Source organism: Oenanthe melanoleuca, chromosome 1 (genome assembly GCF_029582105.1).
Source record: "Oenanthe melanoleuca isolate GR-GAL-2019-014 chromosome 1, OMel1.0, whole genome shotgun sequence".
Classification (NCBI taxonomy): Eukaryota; Metazoa; Chordata; class Aves; order Passeriformes; family Muscicapidae; genus Oenanthe; species Oenanthe melanoleuca.
This window is the reverse complement of record NC_079333.1, coordinates 92767437-92793679: the sequence shown is the minus strand read 5'-3', so window position 1 is coordinate 92793679 and position 26243 is coordinate 92767437. Positions and strand designations below refer to the sequence as shown.

Genomic DNA, 26243 nt, shown 5'->3' with positions numbered 1-26243 from the left:
CACATATTTAATAATGAGAATGGACAACCTTAAAGGTCTGGACAAACCCATCAAGAACTATTGAAATCTGCTTTTTTCAGTCATGCAGTTTCAAAGTTACATTCAGCAGCAAGGCAGTTTGGTTTTTTTTTTTGTTGGGTTTTTGGGGGTTTTTTTTGGAACATGTTTCTAAGGGGCTAGAAGGCTGAATTGAAAATGTTCATCCAGTTAGTTTTTATTTTGCCACATGTCAATGGACTGTGGCAAAGGCAACATACCTCTGTTATGCCAAACCTAGGAATCTTTGCTTTTGCTGTCTTCAGCAGCCATGTATAGATTGTTTGAGAAATAGCTTATACCACTCTAATAAACAAGTAATAGTCATTATCTGGAGTGCCCAGATTATTTGTCTGAACAAAAATTTTACCAGCATTTAGTATCCATAATGGAAGGGGCCTCCTTAACTTTTCTGGCTTCTGATGACTCTCATTCAAAACCCACGGACTCTGTAGGAAAACTAGAATAGACTTTAGTGCATATTTCTTTAAGGGCATTTGATCTTAGGGAAATTGAATAATCTATAAAATAAGGATCAGGATGTTTTTCTCTTGTAAAACTAATTGAAATTCATACAGGGAAAGAACAAAGTAGGCATCATTACTCTTTTATCTCTATTAAGAAATTTTGTTTTATCAAGGTTTTTTTAATTAGTTAAATGAGAAATTTAAAGCATTTTAGGGCCTCATGTATTTGGCATGTGATTTGGTTCTTTTTGTTGAAGTGAGATGGTTACTATGGAAACAAAGACTTTGGAAGATTTGCGTCACTGCTAACTTCAGAAACAAATACATTATTATAAAAACAAAGAAAACAGAGATATTGAATTATAAAGTAAAATAAATTTCCTATTAATTACAAAAATCATGGGTAAAAGCTAGTTTTATACATTCAATATGAACCACTCTGGCAGAAACAAATGAAAAAAAATTGAAGTTAATGGAACTGATATTGCAATATTCAGTAATATTATCTAAAATATGTAATTTCCAAAATGTGCCATCTCCTGCATAAACAGTCACAACAAAGTGAGGCTTACCAAAACCAACTTGTTTTTCCTGTCAGTGTAACAGTAATTTAGAGAATAGAGCCTCTCTTGACATAGTTACTCAGGCAATATAGGGCATGGTTCTTCTGGCCCCTCCTCAGCTATTTGCACAATTATTTCTTGGCCATCTCACACATTTACATGTTTATGCACAGGGTGAACCAGCTCACATGCAGAGCTGAGGAGTCAAAGGCCCCCAGTCTGGGAGAGCCTGACATCCTGAGGGTTTGCAAGTCTTGCCAGGCTTTGTTTTCCAAGCATCTGGAGATAGAGGAAAGCGTGGACCAGGCCAGTAGGAATTGGAGAGATGTCAGTTCTCCTCTCCTGTACATAACTCACTTTTGACTGTTAATGGCACTGTAGTGTTCAAAATCAGGGAACAGTTGTATATTTGAAATAGTTCCAGGTTGGGAATATCAGCTCAAAACACAGCCACGGGGCTCAGGGAGCTAGAATGAGAGCCAAGCTGACCTGCAGGTTGATTTCACTGGAGTGTTTGCTAAAACACACCCATATGTACACACCTGCCCATGCACACGCTCACAGAGCCATACCTGAAAGAATGAATCAGTTATAGGCACAGCTCTTTAACTAACAAGAGTGGTTAATAAATCATCAATTGTAGAGCACCCCACTTTGGAAGGGACCTCCCAAGATGATCTGTTTCAACCTTTCATGTAAAAGGGAACCTAGGTGACTATGTAGACTCTCTGTCCAGTTGCACCTTGAAGACCTCCAGTGATGAGGACTCTCCCTTGTCCCTTGGAAGGCTATTTTAGTAAATGGTTGTTCCCCTTATAAAACATGTTTTTGTTTTTTTTTTACATTGAGTTGAAATGTCTCCCAGTGCAACTTGTACCCATTGCTCCTTATCTTCTCTACATGACTGCTTGTGAAGACATGGTCTGCTTGTAGGTGCTCTTCAAGAATAGGGATATTCGTATGAGACCCTTTGAGCCTTCACTTGTCCAGGGAAAAGAGATCTTACTTCAGTCAATGAAAAAAAGGAGGAAATTAAAAAGTTGTTGTACATGAAATCAGGCTCAGAACTCAATCAGTATTATGTGACCGCAAAATGCTATTGATGACTATATGCAGAAACACCAGAGAATATTCTGTCCTCTCTCTACACCTCTTGCACATTGCATTACTCACTCTTTTCACTCTACAGAGCATGTATGAGCACCTGTGTAGATGCATGCTCTTTTGTGTATGTTTTGTATGGCTAAAGAGAAGGTATTTCTCACAAAGTCTATAGGCTTGTCTCTCAGAAACAATGGATGTAGGCTCATCTCTCAGAAACAATGGATGTAGAAAATATAGATGTGAAATAATGCGCTGGGTAAATCAAGTTCATATCTTTTCTCCAAAGAAAACTTTGTCTGAGATCAAAATCAAACTGAATTAATTGAAGGCATCAAGTTGAGGCTTTACAGTTTTTATATCTTCCCAAAGTGCCATGAAAAGCATACTTATATAATCAGCATTGACTCATGTTTTCAGCACAAAAAGTTTGGTAGCCTTGATAGTAGGCAAAACTTCAAAGGCTGTCATAAATCAAGTTAATAGTTTGTCTGGGAGGGAGTCTGTATAAATTGGTCACATTATGTAAATGTGTCAAATGGAACGTTAAGATCTTCCTGTCTCTTTCTCTAGGAATAATTGGATTTGCACTTCTCCCTAAATTGCTAGTCTTATCAGCAAAATGTAAGGTCGTTTATTTTTCATTACCTGAATGCCTGTCATATTATGGTTACAATGTTTACAGAAAAATAAGCAAAGCTATATGGGAGGGTTCAGGCAAACTGTTTCTACATTTTACTTCTGTTATCCCACCTGATGTGAAGATCAGCAGGCCATGTAAGACTAGCTCAGTTATGCATCCTCAGTTTAGGTATGCTGGAATGGATAAGATGTAAATCATTCAAAGTCATAAAATCATAGAATATGCTGAGTTGGAAGGGACCCAGCATGATCACTGAGTTCAGCTCTGGCCCTGCACAGGACACCCCAACAATCCCACCATGTGCCTGAGAGCATTGTTCAAATGTTCAAACCTGGTGCTGTGACACTTCCCTGGGGAGCTTGTTCCATGGCCAACCACACTCTGGGTGAAAAACCTTTTATTGATATCCAAACTAAACCTTTCCTGACCCAGCTTCTTGCTGCTTCCTTGTGAGATGTCACTGGTCACCAGAGGGAAGAGATTGGTACCTGCCCCTCTCTTCCCCTCCTGAGGATGTTGATGATCACGGTGAAGTCTCCCCTCAGCCTCCTCCAGGCTGAACAGAACAAGTGTCCTCAGCTGCTCCTCAAGCCTCTGGACCATCCTCATGGTCCTCTTTTGGACAGTCTCCAATAACTTGATGGATTTTTGATATTGCAGCACCCAGAGCTGCCCCCAGCCCTGGAGGTGAGGCTGCCCCAGCTCAGAGCAGAGCAGGACAATCCCTCCCTTGCCCTGGCCATGCTGTGCCTGATGCCCCCAGCACAGGGCTGGCTCTCCTGGCTCCAGGGCTCTGCTGGCTCATTGACCAGCATCCCCAGGTCCCTTTTCATGACTCTGCTCTCCAGCCTCTCCTTCCCCAATCTATACACACAGTCTGGATTGCTCTGTCCTAGGTGCAGAATCTGGAAATCTAGTATTTATATGCGCTTATAAATTGCTTTTGTTTTCTGAGGATTAAATGTTCTCTTTTCTGATGACGAAATTTACTAGTGCAAATTTGTATGCATAATATTAAGGCCATAAACAAAGAATCTCATCCTTATTTAATTTGTAAAATTTTCAAAGTCTTTTCCTGTTAGAAGATGCAGAGCTGTTATTGATTGTTCCAGTTCTGTTGTGTTTTGCCTTTCAGGTGAAAATCTGAAAACAAAGTCTAACTCAGAAGAGTGCAAAACAATGTTTTAGAAATTGAAACAGACCTTTTGTGTTTGTGAGCTTGAAATCATACAGGTGCACATATCTGGGCTTGTACTTGCACTTTTTTCCCTAAAAACATCCTTTGGTTGCATATGATATGATCTATCACCTTGCAAACGAGGACCAGAGTTTTGTGGTGATATCACAAACATTCTGGAGCAATCCAGTAATTCTTAACTCATAGAAGTTTTATTCCAGTTTTTCTTTTCAAGCTGTGTGTAATCAGAAATGAAAAATAGAAAATAATGTTTGGTAGATAGTCATGGGATCTCAATTATCTATGAAGTAGAACTGGCTTATGTTTTATGGTCAGGCATGCTGCAAGTGATTATAGGGGCACAGTAAAAATAAACTACAGGAGTACTTGCAAACAACCTTCTTGAGCTAAAATTCACTACTTTGAAGTATCCTCATGTAATTGTTCATACTAGCATGCACAACTCATCAGTTGATACAAATTGATTACATCACATTAGTAAAGTGAAATACATCTGCAAAGCTGAGATAAGTGAACTGCAGCCTGCTGTGGCTTTCACGTGGAATGTTTGCTTCTGCCTGGTTCCATTTTTTTAATCATTGCATAAACATTATTGAGGACTGTTGAAAAATAATGCATCTGTGCGTTATTGGCCTCTCAAATGATAGTTGGATTAACACTGAATTGGTTATTTAATTTCTCTGTGAAAGTCCACTCCATTAAGGAGTGAAAAATATTATCTTAGCATGGGAAGGAGTAATTTCTCTGCTGTTCTGCTGTCTGTAGCATGTATTCCCTCACCCCTTGAGCATTTTCCTGACCATCAATATTGCTTTCAGACCTTCCTCCCAGAAACTCTTGGCACCTTACACTGCCAGCAAAGCAAGAGCCAGAAACTGAGTTCAACTCAGGTTCATAAAGTCTAGCAGAAGGTGAGAGGCATGTTGTAGCAGTAGCTGGACAGGTAACAGCATCACCAGAAAAATGAAATGAAATTATGAACATGTTTTGGAAGTAGGAATAGTGAGGGAGATCAGGGTGTCTGGGAATGGAGCTGGATGCACTGATGAGGTAAGGGAAGGAAAACCTTTAGTACTGTACATTAAATGAGAGAGGATGATACTTCTGCCTGCTGAGTGTCTTCTTGGTATGCTTTTCCTTCATTTACCAGTTGCAAAATGCAAGGGAAAACTTAAGTGCTGTTAGACAAAGCCAATGTGTGTTCCTGGGTGTGCCAGACATTCTGGCCATGCTAGGAGATGGACTCACAGCTTCATTCCCTGGATGGACAATTATTATCCTCAGGAGGACAATCAATAAATATCCTTCAATGTGCTGTTTGCTATGCTGAGAAACAAAAGCAGAAGGTGTAGCTGCCCCAAGTGTCAGCTTTATTACAGGCCAGCAGACAGAGCTGAATTAGGCTTGTGACAGCTCCACCACTGTTACCTAATGCAGACCAAATCACCACCTTGACTTCTCCGTTTCTTAGCCATCCACCTGCTCTTCCTAACCTGCCAGCTTTGCATAACACTGAATTGTTTTTGCACACACCCACTTAGATAAGATGGAATTTTTCAACCACAAAATGCAGTAATATGTATTGACTGATTAAACCCAGATTTTTTTCCACAATAAAACCTCTTAAATAAATACAACTTTCAGAAATGTTTAGGCAGATATCTGTAGAAACCAGGACTTAAATAGCACTGCATAAATTTTGGTTCTTTAGATAATACTTTTGTTTTGTTTTCGTATAGATGCCTGTCACTTGTTACATGGAAAATTGTGGAAAAATTTCAGATTTTGGAATGAAAATTTCCCAGGTCTTGCTTAAGCAGGATTACATTGCTCATCTCGTGGGCAGGAGCTCATGTTGAACTCCTGGTTTTAGTACATTCCATGCCCTGGGAGGCTAGAAGTACATTTAGCTAGGGTGCTGCAGGACAGCTGTGCAGTAGTTCAAGTTGTCCTTAGCCCCCTTCACTGTACTGGATTAGCCCATGGGGCTAATGAGTTTATAAGCCTTCTAGCTTGCCACAATAACTCTTTAATGATATGCATTAAATTAAAGGTGTCTGGTATTTGTTGTGCTCTTTTAACACTTCAGCTTCCAGTTTGACTCCTGCAATGAGGCAGGAAAAAGTCAAGTATGTTGTGGTCTCAAATATATTTTTACACTTTTGCAAACCTTTATTAACTCACCTATCAGTCCAAACTGTATTTTAGTTTTTAATGTGGTCAGATGGTAAATCTATTCCAAAAGAGAAGAAGCAGTGAAGGAAGACTGAAGAGCAACTCCCTAGACAGATTAGTGTAGTTAAATAAAAGGGCAGAACTACACTTGCAAATGGCAAGAACCCCTGGTATATCTGAGGGGATGGCCTTGCAGAGACACAAGAGTATAACTGGAGGTTCTCCCTAGAATATCGCTTTCTCAGTTAATAAAGATTTTATGTGGTCAAGAATTTGAAGTGCTTGGATTTCCTTTAGTTTTCACAGTGTCCCATGTTAAATAGAGATTAATAAGAAATTGTGGCATTCCTATGAAATATGGAAATATTCAATACTCAACTTAGTTAACATCATTGGAGTCATAATGGCTTCCCATGCAAGTATTTTCATTGCACTTTTAATAAAAATAGTCCTGGACAATTAATTAACAGTGCAGTATCTCATGGGTCTTTCCTTGTGATGTGCTATAATCACTTGAGGTAAAAATCCTAGTCCCCAGGAGTCTATCAACATCATAGCTGTTATTTCTTTACACATAGAATTTGGAGTGTAGTTGTCAGGCTCTGCACATTTGAGACTCGAGGTCAATCATTCCTATTAAAATGTTACCATTCCCTGGCTGGAGAAATACAGAGTTGATCACATGAATACTACAGAAAAGTAGTCATCTGTTTCAGGCCAAGCACATAGAATAAAAATTAGTTTAAGTTTTTCCATGTGCACCTGGCATGTCCATTTAAATAAAGAACACCAAAGGAAGCATTAAGCTCACATATACCCCAAACCTGGCTCAAAACAGCTTTTGATATTCTGGCAGTTATTCTGGATTTGATTGGCAACTTTTTTAATAGGTTAGACACAAGTCCTGGAGGCAACAGGACTAGTTCATGGGGTATGTCACTATGACGAGGTGAAAATATAACGGGAGCACATGCAGAAAAATGCCTTTGAATCAGGAGGAAAACATTTTAGTGGAGATGTGTTTGCATGGACTGTGTTAGTGACAGGGAGATATTTATGATCTCTAACCAGCCTGCAAGTACTAAAGATTGATCTGCCATGTCAACACCACTCTGGTTTCCCTGCTGGCTTGAGTAAATTAGAATGTGATCACACTCCTGATTTGCAATGTTTTATTCCTCATCTGCAGCAGTGTAACCGTGTGGCTTTAAATTGCACACTTTAACTAACCCAGTCTGGAAATGAATAAACTGTTTCACTTTGTGTAAAGAGGTGATGGGAGGGGGACAGTGGTTCTCACAAAACCTTTGCAATTACTAAACTTAATTTCCACCAGGCAAAGTTGTTTTCTTGAAACCAGGAGATAGCCTCAAAATGTGCTGTACTCTGGCCAGTTCTACACCAGGAACAGGGGAAATGCAAACTGAAGTCAGTGCTTGCTGCTGAAGGTCTTTGGTCACAGTGGATTTGATATAAATGGTGATCAGGACTATTGTTACATATACTATCCCATAGTGTGTGTCTTAGCATGTGCAGCAGTTTCAGTGGACCAGTTCTCAAAGCTTTCCAGTAAGCAGCAAGTGGAAAATTCAAATGACTGCTTATGTTTACCAGTGGGAGAAAACATAATATTTTTAATAGGAAAAATACAGTTGCTTTAGATCAAAAATAATTGAAAATCCCATTGTACCTGATAGCAATCTGTTTTCTTTTTTGGCTTTTTAAATAGACACTTTTTATGGAAAATGTCTCTGAGAAGATGATCTTGGGGATGCTTTTTTTTTTTTTTCTGCTATGATGTAAGGCAGGAGCACACAACTCAGCATTTCTCTTCTTTAGAAGCTTACATTAATTTATTTTGACAGCATTTCCAACCCATATAGTAGCTTAACATTATCTGTTTGTGCTACCTTCTTATTTCAGACAAGCAATGCTTTGCGTGAGACTGCTAATTTGGCAAAGGGCATGGGTTCACATTTGGTTTTCATAGACTGATAGATTTAAAGGCTGGAAGAGACCATTATGATGATCTAGTCTGACCTCCCACTTCAGTCAGGGCACAAGCCTCACGCAATCGTTGCTGCAACATGATCATGACCTCAGCAGCAACATGATCATGGGCTAGACAGCAGCTTAAAAATGTGATCAATACTCAGTTGCCTTGCTCTAGTTTTTAGCATTAACTTTTTCTTAGACTCCTGTCCCTGGATCATATAATTTTATAGGCATGCAGAGTCAAAATGAAACATCATCCTTAACTGTCCTTTTCAATTACATGTGTCTGGTTTCATCTTCTTGGATTTATACCAAGATTATAGGAATATTTATGTTGTGTAATTGTCAGACCATGCTAAATGGACAGTAATAATTCTTTTCTCTTATATTGGATGTTGTAAAAACAATTTCAAAGCATGCATGCAGTGTCAAGATCTAGGGCTGGATCTACATTGGTAAGTCAGGAAGCATTCAGCCTTGCTTTGCTTTTTCAGAGCAGTTTTCATCTACTGAATTAACATACGTGAAGCTGTCTACAGAGCAAATGCCAAGCAACTATTGTGCTTCTTTAAAAGAAAAAAACAACACCAGAGTTTCTAAGATCAATTTTTAATAACAATGAAAATCAGCAACTGACAAAAAAAGATAAGAAAAGGAAGGTGCAAATGTTTAAGAAATTATGATTGACCTAGGACATTGCCAAAAATACAACTGTAATTTGGTTTGCCCAACCTAACAGCAGGAGAGGGTTAGGTGGGAAGAAGGAAGATACTTGGAATCAGGTTCCTCTGCTACTCATTATCACATATACTCATCATAATATGATAGCACACTTTCTTCAGGCTTCAAAGTTGGCCAAAATCACTCTCCCAGGAATTCTGGTCTACAACAACTACATTAATTTTCCAAGTTGGCCAGACCTTCAAACCTGGCACTGCTGTCTTATGCAACTGGGGAAGTTCCTGGTGTGGATGAGAAATGAGGTTGCAACACTTTGGAAAGTCTCTGAGCAAATATCTGTTTCTGAAATTTAAATGTTCAGGCCTTTTCTCTGTCCTCCTATATGGAGTAAAGAATGAGGGCAGAGCTCAAACTCTGCAACTTTATTTCACATGGTAGCTAAAATGGGTCCATGCTCTGCCTGAGAAAATAATAGGGGAAGGTACTAGAGGAAGATACTGCCAAGAGAAAATCTGGGTAAACATGCTGCAGGAATTGATCAAGTTCTATGAGATTTAAAACTTTCAAATCAGTTCATTTTTAAGAGCTGCCATTCAGTACTGCCCTAGTGAAACTGGAAAGATTGACCTTAATTTCAGACAGCAGCCACCAGGTTCTTGTCATCTGCTAAAGATGAAAATAGAAACTGATGTTATTCAACAAAAATTTAACAAAATTCTGATTATTCTTGACTCAAAAAAACCCAATCTCTTGCATACCAAACTGCATGGAAACAAAATTCCAGGCTTCCCATATGGAAAATTACACAGTTCAAGGGGATAGAGCATGGAAATGGATTAATTCCAGTTTTGCTCAGGCTTTGCTCAGTTTTGCTCACTTGTTTCACAGTTTTCTTCCATTTTCATGGTCAGGAAATGCAGAAGGTATCAAGAGACCTGTGTGAAGCCCTAGTAATATATATGGGTTTATATTTATAGTCACTGGATAGGAAACTTATTCTAAGATTTTGTTCTTCATCCTATATATATATATATATACAGGAATATAGATTATTATATCCAGATTTTGGAAATATCCTGAATATAATAATCTATATATAATCTATGGGTCAATACATTTCTATTTCAGAGGAAAATGCTAACTCTTCAAATATTAATGGCCTTAGTTGAAGAGAAATAACTTTCAGTTATCTAAAATCATTGCAGTGTTCCAAAACCATTTTTTCTTCATAGTATATATAGGTACCAACTGCTAGTATTTTGGTGTTCAGTAATACATTTTAAATTAGATAACCTCAATGAAGAATACACAATCTTCATTGAAACATTTTAGTGTAAAATATTAAAATATGTAAAAAAATACTATATAAGATTAAGAAGCCTTATAAATAATATTTCAAGAGCATTTGCACATTTGAATGCAGGAACTGTTTATTGAAGGCAACAGTTATCTGATATTGTAACTATATGTGATATTTTGACTTTGCATGCGAGTCTTAGCCCTACAAAGGGACATCTGATAGCACAGCCAACATGCCTTTGCAATTAGGATCATTCACAGTATAGCTTATGGAAATGTAGGATCCTGCACAAACAGTTTGGTAAAAATGCTTGTTCTTGTTTCTCTTTGTTTTAATGGGTTATAAAATAAATGTAGTGTAGAAGGTATTTTTACAGCCAGAGCTTGTCATACACAGTATACATGGCTCTGCTGGGAAGAAAATGCCAAAATTATGTACCTCAAACACCCATCACACTTCTTGGAAGGGTCATATACATAAAGCCATCAAAATGTTGTGCTTTCCTTGGTGGAACAGAACTGACAGCCTCTCCTGTGCTTACAGCAGCAACCCTGGTACATGCCAAAGTGTGTGTCATCCAGCAATTAAATGCTGCCTTCTTCATTTGTTTGTAGCAAGAACAAGGTGTTTTAAACAGCATGAAATAGGCAGGGAATTACAGCTCCAGAAAACAGAGACACTCTGTAAATGTGTGTATGGAGGTGGGAGTTGGGGGAGGATTATACAAGTCAGGTAAGTTAATGGTAGCTGCAGGGACTGAAATGATAGAATAGATACACCAGGGGGAAAGTAGTAGTGTGAAGAAAAGCAGGTCATTAATAAAAGATGAGGAGGGTTGAAATTAATGAAGGTTGTGCAGAGACACTTCAGCCCTTGTGAGGAGAAAAGCACAGGACCCACTTCTGGTGTTCTTGTTCAGTAGCTCCAGGGAGTGGGTCAGAGCTGTCACAGACCTGCTCCTCACGTGCTTGGGTTTCCCTCCTGTGGATACAGGGAGGAGAAGGGGAGCTGGAACATTTGTTGTTAGATCTCAATCTTCCATGCAATTGCAGGGAGCCAGGATGCAGCCTCAGATCTGTGAGCTGGAAAGGATTTTACCACAGTTACAGATATTTATGGCAGCCATAATCAGTTGGTAAACACAGAAACATGCCACAAGTTGTCTCTTAAGAACAGTTAGTGAAGGCAGAGTTTGTGAATAGGTATTTCATTCCTACCCACAAAATGGGTACTTTTCTTTAGAATTATTTATTTAAAAATATAACTCTGCTGAACTGAGGAATAAAATCAAATAGATCACTCCGCCCCCAGCACTTCAAATCCTAAGAAAAAAGTGCTGATCAGTTCCAAAACCTTAGTTAGCAGCTGGCTTTTAAATTCAGATGTTAGACTCAAAGCAGGAAATAAGAAGTCAAAAATGTTCTCAGTTAAAATAAATATTTCTTTTTGGGAAATGTTCTTGCCTTTTCTGATCTTCTCCTTACTAAATTTTTTTTTCCTCCTGAATAAAACAAATTGCTTAATCTAATTGTTACTAAATTCTTAGAAAACTTATTTTCCAGAATTCACTCCTAATTTGAGCTTTTTTGCTCTCTTGTCTTGTATAGACAAAACATCTAATCTAATCAAACATGTAATGGAACATATCAATATGAAAGTCTCATGTTCATACCTGATTTTTCAGATATTCAGAAAAATATAGATTTTTCAAATATCCACCTAAGTATTAAATTCTTTCAATTTTTTTTTCTTTTATTTTAACAGCAAAATTTGGAGAGTAACCTCACCAACCTTATTAAGAGAAACACTGAACTGGAAACTCTTCTGGCAAAACTCATTCAGACCTGTCAACATGTAGAAGTGAGTATTGACCTCCATGAAAATGCTTATAAACTTAATTACATTCATTTCTAGCATCCAGGAGAGAACATTTAAACAAACAAACAAAACCCTAACAAAACAAATAGAACCAAACAAACAAGTGAAGAAATTAATTTAAATAATGGTAAACTGACTTAAAGCTTTTTCACTGATAAGTGGTATTCTCAATTCAGATAACCTACTTGACATTCCTTTCTGTCCTGTTTTAATTATGGTGTGTTGTTATGGCCTCCACCTCTACTATACTTGAACACATGATTTACTGCCTGTAACATTCATCTTTCCATGTCCTTTGTGAGACAGAGAAATATTTACAGGTTGAAATGAAGGCAAAACAATAGATTCCCAACCTCATTTAGAATCCTCATTACCACTGTTTTGTTTTTGTTTTCTTTTTTTAAATCAGAATTAACTATCTAAACACATATCTGTACTCAAATGTCATACACAAAATATATTTATCTTCTAAAGAAGATGTTCTTACAGGCCTTTTAGTTGCTTCACTTACATATTCCACTCTGAATATCAAAAAAATCTTTAGCAGGGTGGGATCTCAACTTCCCCCAACCAAGAAAAGGTGAGAAAAAGTTCACCCAAAAAAGGCAAAGCAAATAAACCCAAATCAAAAACAAACAAAAACCTAAAAAACCAAACCAACCAATCAAAGCTAAACAACACCCTGTTCTTCCAAAGAGATCATCTTATCTGTGTTTGTGCCTGCTCCACTTCTCTAGAGCCTCACCAACTTCTCAGAGCTCAATAAAACCATAAAAATCTATCCACAGTGTGAGACATTAGGGGAATGGTTTAGTTTCTTTAAATAGGCCCATAACAGCAGGCAGAACAGCTGAAATGGCATTAGCAGGTATTGAGAGACAGAGAAAAGGCACAATTTCTTCCTCTGCACCCAAAGCTCAGAGCAAACCCCATGAAGCAGAAGGGCTAAGGACAGCACAAGGCCTCTTCTTCCTTGCTGGGCTATGTCCAAGATGTGCTAGATCTGGAAAATTTAAAATTTCTGCTCCATCTTTCCTGCAGTTCTGCAGTATATCACCAGCTCTAAGTTTAGTACAAAGAGCCCAACTTGTTCAGCTGTAACAGATGTGCTGCTGTCCCTGGAGTCCTGTTGTAGAAAATTTCTCTGTAGACATAAAGCAAGCACAACATAGTTGTTAATGAATTCCTACCATGTTTTATTCATCAAATTAGGCTAATTAGCATTTAAATTAGCTAAATATTAAGAAATGAGCTTCAGTCAAAACCTTGGACCTCAGCCGTGCTGGAAATTGGGCAAGTGGGGATGGGAAGCAAACTGTAAAGTTATCTCCATTTCTCAGAGCCCTGTCAAAACTTCAGATATGATGTGCAAATCTCCAGCATTGGAGAAACTGTGGCTTACATAGATTTTTGAAAAGTCAGTACACTGTTTTTCTTCTTGCTTGTTCAGGAGACAAATTCAACCCAAGCCAAGAACCCGAATTAAAAATTAAATTAAGCAATATATTGGCTAAAACATTAACAATGCAAAGATAAAACTAGGAAATACTAGGAAAAGTATCAGTTTGGACATATGAACTCACTGAACAGGAAGTTAGTTTTACAGCAAATGCTTTCTTTTTCATTTTTAGATATATTACAGATAATAATGTAAAATACATTGTACATAATTTGTAAACATTTAAAAACATAGGTAGTAAATTCAAAGACTTTTGTTACTTACTTTGATATTCCTTACCTAGTTTCAATTAATTTTGATTTCAATTTTGGGGGCTTTAAAACCAGTTTTGAAAAAGAGAAAATAAGATTTCAGTTTCACATATAGTTTGAACTTTGAACAACAAGGAAGGAAAGGAAATTATTATTATTATTATTATTATTATTACTTGTATGAAATTTACCAAGACTTTACTCTGAGATATATAAACTTCTAAAAGTCATGCTCACTAACATTTATTTGTAGCTATAAACAGTAACATGTTTTATAAGCCTTTATAATGTCATAAGCCAAAAAACTCAATGTTACATGAAAAAATGAAAAAGGAATGTCTTTTTTGGTTTGATACGGAGCAGAAGCTGATGTTTCCAAAAATGAACAACAAACAGGCTCTGTGTGCTTTGAATAAATGAATCCTTGCCAGCCAAACCAAATGTCACAAAGCCACTGTTTCTTATCAACCAAGTGAGCTGTCAGTGGCTTCCCAGGAACCAGCCTTATGGCAGATTAGTGATCCACCCATGCATTCTTCCCAATTGCACTTTCATCCATAGCAAAGGCCAGATCCCAATCTCTCTATGTTTTAAAACTACTATTTATTCCTTTCTGAAACAGTCATTTTCATTTTTTTCTCCCACGAGCACACGAGGACTGATCAGTGATGTTGATAATCTGGAAGCTGGAGACCTTCCAGCCACTGGAGAGGGGGTATCTGGTTTGGCCTCTCATCACAGCAATGGTGACATAAATCTTGCCTATTTTTAGATGGAGCTTATCAATTTATGACAGGATTTATCCTGATGGAGAACCTGATCTTGGGAGACTCGAGAAGTTTGTTTCCAGTCTTGCATTCCTGTGGGTGGTTCTGGTCATAACAGCAGGAAAACCTTTGTGAATAAATCAAGCCAAACCTGTATTCTTTACTGCTTTAAGTAAGAAACAATATTAAGCATTTTATTATAATAATAATTTTAGCATCTGAATGTCTGCTTTCATGCTTAACACGGATTAGTTTATGAGTTTATGGCAACTATTTTTAAAATTTGGTTTTCTCAAAGGGAACCACACTCTGAAATGTGATTGCTTGAAACTGTAAACTCTTTTCTGTCACAAATCTTTCTGTTTCTTTAGGAGCTTGCTGACACACTTGCTCTACTCATCTTTCAGACACATCTCTAACATGTTTTTCATTCTACACTATTTTTTCTGTCTTTCTACTCTCCCATCCTCTGTAATCCTGTCTGTCATTACTTGGTTTTGCAGAAACCCTGAAGGCTGTTAATCAGGAAAGCTTTGTTTTCCTTCCCTACAGACCATGGCAAGTGTACAAACTCACACTTTTGTCCTGGCTGCTTTCTGCAGAGCATCCCTCACCCAGAGCAGCTCTGCCCTCACTCTGTGCAGGGAAAGCAGCTTGGCTGCCTCCCCTGGGACAGCTGCATGAAATGAGAAACTCATTCACAGGATAAAACAGAGCTTTCTCCACAAACTGAGAGAACGGAATGGAAACAGCTTCTACTTGGATATGTATTTCTTTGTAGGCCTAGTTCACAGTGTTCACACTTCTGGTTGTATGTGTAGAAAACTTATTTTAAGACCATTAAAAACTGTCTTGGATAATTTTATCTTTAAATTTTCTGCAGGGGCCTTGTACAAATCTTTCCAAAACAGCGTTGTAAAATTGGGATTGACCAATGTATGGTCCAGGACATGGCACTATAGGTGAATCCCTGGCTGACAGCACTGCTGTGGCCACACCAACCCCTCTCCAGGGCTCCCCCTGTCCCTCTGTGTGCTGGGGGGCCCCAGTGTGTCCTTTGGCACCCCTGCCCTGCCTGTGAGCCTGCAGCATGCCCCCCTGCCCTGCACACCTGGCACATGCAGGTGATGGGGCTGCATCCCTGTCTGCTGGCTGTGCCCATTCCTGCTGCACACAGCTCGGGATTCAGCCTCTTCCTGCTTTAATCAGGGGAGGGTAGAACACTGTCAGTGTTTAGTTCTCCCCTTGCTTTTAGTGTTACAGGTTTCTCTGACTGTGTCTGTGTCAGGACAAAGTGCTGTATCACAGAAAATTTTCTTCTTTATCATAATTTCCACTCCATGACTGTATGAGGTTTCTGTAAAAATCTTTTAGATCGTGGCATCCATTGACATAAGGCACAAATTTGAGCATGAGCCTCTTATGCCAGTTACTTTGTTTCTAGGCAATTTGAGTTTTGTTTTTGGATTTTTTTTCTCATCTTTTCTAGGAAATGCATGATTAAATAGTCTGTTATATACTCAATACCATGAAGCTTCTCATCTGTTAGACAGAAACATAATCTGAACTCAGCTGGAGGAGAAATTGAAGTAATTATCTAGGGGGAGGAGAAAGGAAATAGGTTTTGCTTGCAGACAGCTTTATAGCATCTGTATCTCAGACTTTCTGTTTGTTTTGTTTTGTTTTGAATTCACCAAACGTCATAGGAAGCAGATTCTGGACAACACTGGAAAGTAATTTTTGGTTGTATGAAAAGGAGGCGTTTTCCTCTAGTTGTGTAACCCTCAAACTGCTGCATCCTTCTCTTTGTATGTAATAGAAATGCTCAGTTCCTAGCTCACTTCTAAAGATCTGCTGCAGGCAAAATCTCAGTGTAAAGCTCCCAGTCAAAAATTGGGTTTTTGTGTGTCAAATGGTGTTTTTTATAGTTGTTTTGTATAATCACCTGAATAAAAACTAGTATGATGAAAAAACTTTTATTTCACTGGCACAGATACTCAACACTCTTATTTAAATCAGTGTAAAGCAGTAGTGCAAAACAAGTGAAGAGAAGATGGCAGCACCTAAAAAAATCCTGCCATTGCTGTTTTTATATATGGCTGATAAAAAAAAGAAATTAGCCAAACAGGAAAATTTTAATAATTTTTATATATGGCTGATAAAAAAAGAAATTAGCCAAACAGGAAAATTTTAATAATTTTTAATAATGGAATTTTGAGCTCCTAGTAAGACTTCAGCAACAAGACAGGCATTCCAAATTTTGCAACAAAAAGTCTCCATCAATTTTTGTGTGGCATTTCTGTTACTTGGGAGACAGCAAAATCAAAACTCAGCTGTCAATGCAATTCCCAAAGGACACTTGAAAAATAAAGAGGCTTTGTCTGTCACAATAAGAAACAGTGAATGCTCTGTTTTCACCAATTTTCACGGTACTCACTCCTTGAGATTTGGGATTATTTTTATTATCATAACTCAAGTAAACTGAGAAGTTCTCAACAGGAAAATTTAGTTGGAAAGCCTGTATGTAAATCCTGGTGTCTGAACTGCAGCAAATGGCCTTCAAAGTCATACAAAGTCTTTGGAATAAGAAATCTACTTTGCTGGGGATTTTTTTTTTTCCCTAGAAAAGGAGCAATGGGTTAGATAAGTGTTTACCATCAGTGTGGAATATGAGTGATAATTTCACAGCTAACTCAGAAAAGAACTCCACAGAAATTTGCTTTTTCCTCTTCCCCATTATCTTCCATTTTTGTCAAGATGCTTGTTCAGCAGCTACATTTATTTGCTATATTTAAGTGCTAAAAGTAAAGGGTAATTTTTGATTTCTGAAAGAGAGAGGAAAATATGAGTTGAAGAAATCAGGAGTTCTCACTCTGAGTAAGATACTAATAGCAAACCTGATGACATACATAAACCTTAAGATAGAGTTTAAAGCATTTTTTTCTGAGACAGTTTCTAATGAGAGAAGTTACAAGAGACTCTTTCTCTACTAACATTATTTTGATTAAATATGTGGCATGATCTATTTTGATTTTTTATTACTTATTCTACTTTTAATTCCACTCTCATAAAAGTTGATTTCATTCAATGGAAATCTCAGGTAAGCTTTAGTCAGTGTCTTAAATTTATGTAGCATCTGAAAAGAGAAACTTCAGAAACAAGAACTGACAAAACATTCAGCATGGCATATGGTGATACAGAATATTCATTCAAGGAAGTCCTAAGCTGCATGCCTAGTAAGCTGCAGCCTAGTAGTCAAATACTATTTCCCTAAAGAACTATTAAATGGTTTTCAAAAATTGCTAATTAAATGTATAATTGGTCCTATACAAATATGGAACTGCAGCATTTATGCATACAGTTTATGTACAGATTAAGCATGTGCAGGAATATGTAATGGCAGCTTCAGCAGTTTTGTACCTTCTGTAAATTGGAATTGTAGTTATGGTAAGAGGTCACACAGATTGTATAGAAACTAAGAGCAGAGCTTGCCCCTGCCTGCTAAGGTGGCCAGATCTGATTTACTCCACTGCTCCCTTTCTCTCATATCCAGATGTTCAGATCTTTTTTGATAGACTGATATTCTTGCAAGACTTTGTCCTTAGAGTCATAAATGGAGCTAGTTCACTATTAATCACTGGTCAATTAATGCAGCAGGTAAAATTTTGTGCCTGCTATCAGAGACTGTAACTTGTCAGTCAAAATTTTGTCAATTTATGGAACCTTCTATCTCTGAGTTGTTTGTCATTATGGGAACAAAATGCTCTTGAATTCCTCCTTTTTCTGCCTAGCACAAACAGCTAAAGAGCAACTAGAGCAGCAGGGAGAACAAAGGCACTGGTCCTCTTGTGAGCATGTTAAACACTAGGCTAAAGACCCTGGATCCTGGATGACAGTTCAAAGAATTGAGCTATTGTTTACAAGTGCACTGGTTTCAACATCATGAAAGGATGGACAGTCCTTTGAACTTCAGTGATTATTTGATAGTTTTTGTTTTTCTACCCTAAGTGAAACACATGAAGTGGAATATTTTGCTCAATATGGACAAAGGCTTAATGTCAGCAGGAAAAACAAAGTAAAAACAATAAATAACTAAATATTGTTCAATGAAAAAGTATTTTCATTATTTATGTTTAAAAAAAGGTCTAACATAAAGTGTAAAAAAAAAAAAAAAAAAGTGAAAATAATGAGGTTCCTATAATTTTTTTTTCCATTAAATTCTGGGATTTTTTTTTGTTTTAGGGTGAGATTGTAAATGTCACTAGAGGACTTCTAGGTTTCTTGCTGGCTAGTTTCTCAACAATGTGCTTCGAAGCACAGTGGGACAAAAACCTTTAAAACAATATTCTAGTAAGTAAAAGCAGTACTTCATTCTTCTAGGGAAGGTTTACTTTTAGCCAAGATTGGGGCAGATAGTCTTATCTGCTGGACTCAAAGTGGTTTAGCTATCCCAGCCTAATTGATCCCTCATTCACAAAATTCCTATGTAGCCAGAGTAAGATGGCATGTTTTTGCCCTGACCTTTGTTTAACCTGCTCTGAGACTGCCTGTAAACACAGGTCTCCTGGTTAGAGATAGATGTGGAATGCAAACAAAAACAAAGCCTCTGGCACACTTGAAATGGAAGATGACTATTTTTATTTCTTTTTTCTTTTTCTTTTTTTTTTTTTTTTTTTTTTTTTTTGCACCATTTCAAAGTAAAAATATTATAAAAGATCCATTCAGCTGGCAAGCTGATTAATATCACATATTTCCAAAGGCAGAGTTTGTCACCACAGATAAAATCAGATTTACACTCAGACTAGGGAAAACCTGAAAAAGTTATTTTCCAAGAGTTTTGCTTTTGCTCTGTAGAAGACTAAACTGAGCAACCCATAATACCAAACAGGGATATGAAATAAAGGAAGTTTGAATCCATGACTCTCATAGCCATAAAATGAAAGGAAGGAATATTTTTCACAAATGTGCGTTAATGATTATCCTTTGTATTTCTATTAAATGAATAAATTACATATGGCTGACATTAAAATAATACTCTGGATCTATGAAGAAATCTCATACTCACTTTACAACATGGAGTAAAATAAACAGGCCTCTCTCTTTAGAGGAGAATAATCCTTTAATTCATCTAGGGACACTAATCCAAGAAAATGTGGTCCACATATACATGACAATGAAGAAAGTTTTCCCAGAGCAAATAGGTATTAGCCATTATATGTTGAAAAAGTTAGGGTTTTTTAAATCTCAGTTTCTGGGTTTGGAGTAAGAAGAAATTCAGTCTCAAATCTAAAGTGAAGTATGTGCCAATGATGTAACAGGTTTTGAGTGGAATCATTCAATTTACTTTTCTGATATTTTTGTCTTCTTTTGATTATACAGTAATTGTTGTGAGTATATAGACATTCTATAGCCATAGTATATATTCATTCTATAACTATCAACTCAAACACATAAAGAAAAAATCATACCTCTTCTTTACCTGCACAGCCATATCTGCAAAGAATTTATTTTTTAAGGAATTTAAGTCATTTTAAAATCATTAATCTGGAACTCAAATTCATACCTCAATTTCCAAAGATCAGACTCTTTCTACAACCTACTTTCTTCCATTTTGCATAACCAACAGATGATTAGTAAATAAAGATTTCTCTGGTTTTGATGAACTTATCACAGAGAGCATAGCCTTCAAAAAGCAGATCCCCTCTAATTTAAAATGTCCTACCTTGCTTGTAATTTAAAGTTTTTTTGCCAAAAAGACACATGAAGATTTCCACTTGTGGAGAGAATTGCCTCACCTATAAGGAATCTCAGAGGAAGAGTTTTTGCTATTGCAAGGAACATTCTGAAAAAACCCTTTGCTTCAGAATATGAGTTGTGGAAGTTTTTGTGGGTATGAATCCAGCCCTCTGATTCTGTTTGCCTTTGAATTAACCATAGAAGCTCCATTGTAACCTCAAATCTCCAGCCATTCTGTAGCTCTGTGATTTCCCAAACATCTGTTGGGGACTTTGAAACCACCACATTCATTTTCTTATGAGCTAAGCTGCAATTTAACTCAGGTCTCTGAAGATGAAAGCCTAGGAAGGCTCTACAGAGAGCAGAACACTTTCCAAATCAGTTCTCAGCTTGTGGAGCTGGGAGCAGCTGGCCTGCTCTCCCCTTTGGGTTGGGAGAACTTGTTGTTTCCAGCTCCCTGGCAGACATCTGAGGAACCCTCATTTTTCTTTTTTTTTTTTTTTTTCTTTTTTTAACTACACCTACTTCCTGAGGCAAAAGGAACAGTCCCTATCCATATGTCTGGAAAACCAAGAAAGAAACCTGGAATTTGTAAGGTTGTTGGGTTTTGTCAGTAAACTATTTGAGGTCTGTGTGTGCTACAAAAATGGGAATACATTCCCCACAAAAGCAGAACTAGAATCTGTCCTTCTTCTTCTCTGTAGATGTCATAGTTTTTGCTAAATAATAAGGCCTCCTAGTCAGTTTTAAAACTGGTATGGAAAAGAAGTTTATAAAAATGGTACCAATGAAACAGAAATCTTTAGATTCAAAGTATTTCTGGACATGGATGTTTAAGGAACCAGTTGATAACAAAACTAAGTTATTAATGTTAGTGAAATTTTTCATAGAAAGATGTCCCCAAGTATAGCATAAACTCTCAGACAACAGATTAAGAAAATTCTCAGATTAATGAATCAACCTTCATTGTCAGCTCTCTCTATGATTTGGAGACTTTCACAAAGTGTGTGACACAGTCACCAGACTTTATAAGGCAGCTCTCAGTCTCTTTTAACAAACTCCTTGGAAACAGGGCTTGTTTTTTAATGTGGAAAAAATGTAGAATGTAAAACCTCAAATATTTTCACCAGACAGAACTCACATTCCTTGGCCAGCCCAGCTGGAAGTTATTGTCAAGGTTGCTGTTTGTCAAAGGACTCAAGCTGAAGGAAAAGCATTCTGGTATTTTTGTAGCACCTGTACAGTGGAGCCTGATCCATGCCTGTGGCTCTTTGGTCTGACATATGACTCCTCAGGAACATACAAGTAAATAATATTTAATGGTAATCTCACAAATAGTCCCTTTAGGGCCACAGCTCATGTAGTGCACTTAAAATTAGGCATGTGCTCAATTGAACCAGAGGCTTTGGGGGCTGAAAATATGATTAAGGAGTATTTCAGCTTGAGAAAAGCCCTCAGATTAAATGCTGAGGGTTTGTTTTTTTTTTCATACAAAGCTCAGATGTATCATATAATTTTAGAATATTATTTTCATTTTAAATAAGCTTGTCCAAGCTATAAAGTTGGAAATGTCTTCAAATGGAGTTTATAAAAGAGTGCACTTTTCAGATTTCAAAGAAAAAGAGAAGTCTGCAGTCAGTGCGTTAAGAAATCCAGACATTTTTTCCAAGCATTTTGTTTTTCTTAGTTTTGAGCTTTTTAGGTTAAGATCCAATTAATACATTATTATTCAAATCAACCACAGTATTAAATGAAACAATGTTGACTTAACCTTCCTGTAACTTTGTGTTTCATGACAGTTATCCCAAAAATTAATTAGGTTTTCTTGACAAAGCGAATTGGTGATGTAAGTGGTGCTAGAAGTAACACTTGGAGTGGAAGCTACTCAAAAATCCCGTGGAGTGTTACCATAATTAAATGCCAGAAGTGTTAGTGTAATTAAGTGCTGAAGTTGGCTGTGGCATGAGCCAACCCTGCTATTGACACAGGGGCTGTGCCCACATGCAGTGGATGTGATCCCTGCCCTGGGCTGAGCCTGTGCAGGATTCCCTGCTCTTCAGTGGAATGCCAACCCAGGAGTGAAACTGGAGTCAGGGATGGGAAAGGTGCATGGTACAGCTTGTAGAAAGCAGAGCTGCAGGGTTTCATGCCAAAGTAAGATGCATGATGCAGCTGAGGTGGTGAGATGACAAAAACAGAGGGATTGGGAGGGACAGTGTGGATTGACTAACTTTCCTAGGTTCCCTGAGCTATCAGTGGAGAGACAGTGGCACTCTCTGGGGGGGCTGTTTTGTGCTCTCTCCTCATGGACCGTGGTGAGAAGCCAGGCAGAGCAAACAGCAAATGTAAGGACAGCCATGGGCACCTAAAACAGCACCATAGGAATACCTTCTACAGCTTCACCAGCACTTGCAGCTACGTCTGACCCCTTCCAGAAACAAATGTATTTCCTCTTTATAATCTTGATGTCTTAATTAATAATTAAGCCTCTAAAATGTGCAAACAAACTTCAATTTTATGAAGGTTTGACAGACATAATCCAAAATTTTGATGAAAGCAGGTCTTTATGAACATGACTTCTCTTTGCCTGGAGGAAATACTGTGTATTTCACATAAGAAGGTTATTTGTAAAATTGGTTCTGGTCCAAATTTCAATACATAAGCATTTGCTTAAGCTTAATGAGCTCCATAATGTGCTTACAGGTAAATGCATGTTTAAACACATTGTTGGAAGGAAAGAAAAGAATACTGATGCAGAATCACGGGGCTCATCGGACTGAAAAAAGAACCAAGGGTTGCAAAACTTGTCACCTGAAAAGTATTCCCTGTTATTGTTCACCACTGACTCTTACTATCCCAGTGGAAAGGGTGACATGGCTGTGGGGGCAATTAGCCAGGGCTGAAAGCTGCTTTACCTTCTTGACCTCCTTTAGCAAAGTGCAAATGGAAACATAACTCTGAAATAAATCCTTTCTTTGTTTTTATTCTAGGCATAATTAGAACTTTTTACCTTTTTTTCTGACTCTTAACACATATATGTAAGCTAAGCATGAAACTGCTGGAGGGGAAGTCCTTTTTTCTGGTTGTATAGAATGTTGACTTTGCACTGAAAATTCAGTCTCCCTCAGAAATAGAACATATTCATCTGAGAACCCAAACTTTCTAACTTTTCTATTTTAAGTTTTCTTCCTCTTTTTTTACAAAAGTCAACATTTTCTACAGAAAGCTAATATTTGTGAGGATTTCTACACTAAAAAATTTCATTTCCTCATATATTTATACTCTAGAAAACTATATGAGCACACTATTTTCTATCTGACTCGTTGCTGAGGCAAAGCAGGAATAATTGTAGCCAGCACACAATCGTGGTATTGTCACTTGGATCTTGAAAACTGGAATCTTTCAGGAACCAATATGTGGATATATATGGTATCAGTAGTTCACTGTCCTTTCCAGTAAAAGGACTTGGGATTATTAAAAGGAGCTGGAAGGAGATAGGTTCAAATCCCTCTAAAAGAGGCAGTTGTTCACTTCACTGAGAGTCAAACTGTAGTGCTCATTTCTGTAGAATTATGCAGATTCCTAAGGTTTTCAGGATTTGAAGGAGAGACTCAAAAATCCATATAATTTAATTCTTCTGAATATTAGTAATGGTGTAAAAATTGTGTCTGGTTCAAGAAGACTGAGCTACAAATGGTAGGAGGATGAGAAAGTGTTCATGGGAGCCATCAGACATGTTGGGACTTCTTTCCTCCTGGCATCCTTTACTATCAGAGGGCAGTGGCAGCAGTGAGAGGGGTTACTGTACATGATGGACTCTGATCCAGTGCTTGTGCCCTTAGCACACTGTGCTTTATATGGCTGCAAATCATGATGTGTGGAGCATCTCCAAGGAGACCTCAATTCTCACTGGTGTGTATTAGAGCTGACACCACTCAATACTCACCAGACTTTCTCACCTGAGCTAGAAATACTTGATTATCTATTTGCAAGTCCTGCCTCCTGCAAACAAGACACTGAGACTCAATTCAGTACTTTGCAAAATCCAAAAGAGGGGACTTGAAAATAAAACAGATTATATGCAGAAAGGAGGAAAAAAAAATGCCAAACACAAGATTTTAGAAATTGCAATTTTTAAATTAGGAGATGGAAAAGGAAAATGTCAAAAGAAGGTTTTGCTAATCATAAGGTTTCACTTTGTAGGTAAATGCATCCCGCCAAGAAACCAAGCTGATGGAGGAGTGTGACCAACTCATTGAAATAATCCAGCAAAGACGGCAAATAATTGGCACCAAAATCAAAGAAGGAAAGGTAAAAGCTTTTCTTCTTTAGATCACCAATAGGTCAATACCATTTCCTTTTGATTACAGTTTTTTTAATTGCAGATATTATTGGTAGAAATTTGTAGAAGTCCTTATGTAGTCCTTGGCTACTGACTGATACTTTCATGTAAGGAGGAATTAAATCCTAGAAGATTAGACCTCAACTCCTTATTTGGTATTTCTCTTACTACAGGCGATTATGGATTTTAAGGACAAAACCAGAAATGGTGTCATGAGTGGTAAATGACAAATTATGTCCACCTAATGTTTCCTTCACTCTGTTATGTGCCCAACAATATTTCCCTCCAAAATGTTAACTTTCATAAAATGCCACAACATATAGAATCATGTCTCACAATTCCTTTTTTTTTTTGCCTAGGTACTTCAACTTTTTATTCAAATACTGTCACATAAAAATTTTGTTCCAGTCATTGTCATTCTTAAGAATATGAGGTCTTGTTTACAAAAAAAGATATTCAAAAGTGTGCAAGAAATTTAATTAGGTGTACATTTCTAATTCCCAAAGTTCCATGATTATTAGTAGCAAACACACTAAGCAGGAAAAATCTCTGATATTCAAGTTTCAACATATTTTGCTAGCTAACTGTTAACTCAGAAATGCATTAGTGTTCAATTAACATTTTTATTTTCTAGGTATGAAGAGTTTACTGTTTAACTCCTAAACTAACTAAGTGAAATATTCATTCTTCTTGTGTGGGAAAAGCTCAGAAAAGGAATAAAGTCAAGAGCAGGTTAAATGGTTCATGTGGCTGTCAAGACATTCCAGTTAACTTGAAATGAAAAGCCTGTAGGCAAGGGCTAACTTAAACACGTTTGAAACCACAGGTCCTGTACACTGTGTGAAAAAAACCTGAATTTCCTCATGCTGTTAACAAAATAAAATTCCCTTCAAATAAAATAGATGGCCTTCATTTTTGTTTTAACTTTTTCTCTATGCAGAGAGACCAGGTGTGCTACCAATGAAGTAGAAAACCTACCAATCATTTGAATTTGTGCAATATACATATCACATTGCTTTTAAAAACTCTGTTGCTTGCAAAAATGTATTCTAATTTCCATTAGCATGGAAGATTTGTAGTCCAACTGACTCCAAATTTAATTGAATCGAGCTGTTATCAGAATCTGTCCCCATTCTTTGTTGTATTTTGTTGAGCTGAAAGTTGTATCAGTGGAGTTCCAGTCAAGGTCTGGAATGCTTTCACTCAAATGTGGTATATGTTGAAAGATTTCAAGGTCTCAAGAGACCCATGTGAAAAGCCACAGGAAGCTCTGCCCAATATATCTTGCTTTAAGAGTGGCTAAGAGTGTTTCTGGAAGGCAGAGCATGACAAATTTCTCTATAGGTAGGTGTGGCTCTGTAGGTGTGGCTACAGAGCTGGAAACACACACTGAGTTCTAGCTGTGCCTGCAAGGCTGCAGGTTCAGTTACACAAATCTGTACACCCTGAGCAGCTCCATATTAATCTCACCTGTCACCCAAACCCTACAAAATCCCACAGAACATGTAACAGGAAAGAAGCAAATATCAACTAGGTAAAATAATCCTAGGGCAGATGTCATTCCTGCCATTGCAGAAGTGGGTGGGGACTGAGTGAGATGAGAGTCTTCCTTTTTCAATTTATCATCTTCATCTTCTTGAAGATACAAGAA

General features: G+C 37.5%; 1 protein-coding gene across 5 annotated transcripts in view; it reads left to right on the top strand.

Moving 5' to 3' along the window:
• The window catches only part of MID1 (midline 1), a 231788-nt gene that overhangs the window by 176257 nt on the left and 29288 nt on the right, over nucleotides 1-26243 (top strand). For all 5 annotated transcript variants that reach the window (XM_056496616.1, XM_056496609.1, XM_056496623.1 and 2 more), the window contains exons 3-4: nucleotides 11924-12019; nucleotides 24454-24561. In XM_056496616.1, the coding sequence (XP_056352591.1) occupies nucleotides 11924-12019; nucleotides 24454-24561 (204 nt within the window). The remainder of the gene's footprint in view (nucleotides 1-11923; nucleotides 12020-24453; nucleotides 24562-26243) is intronic.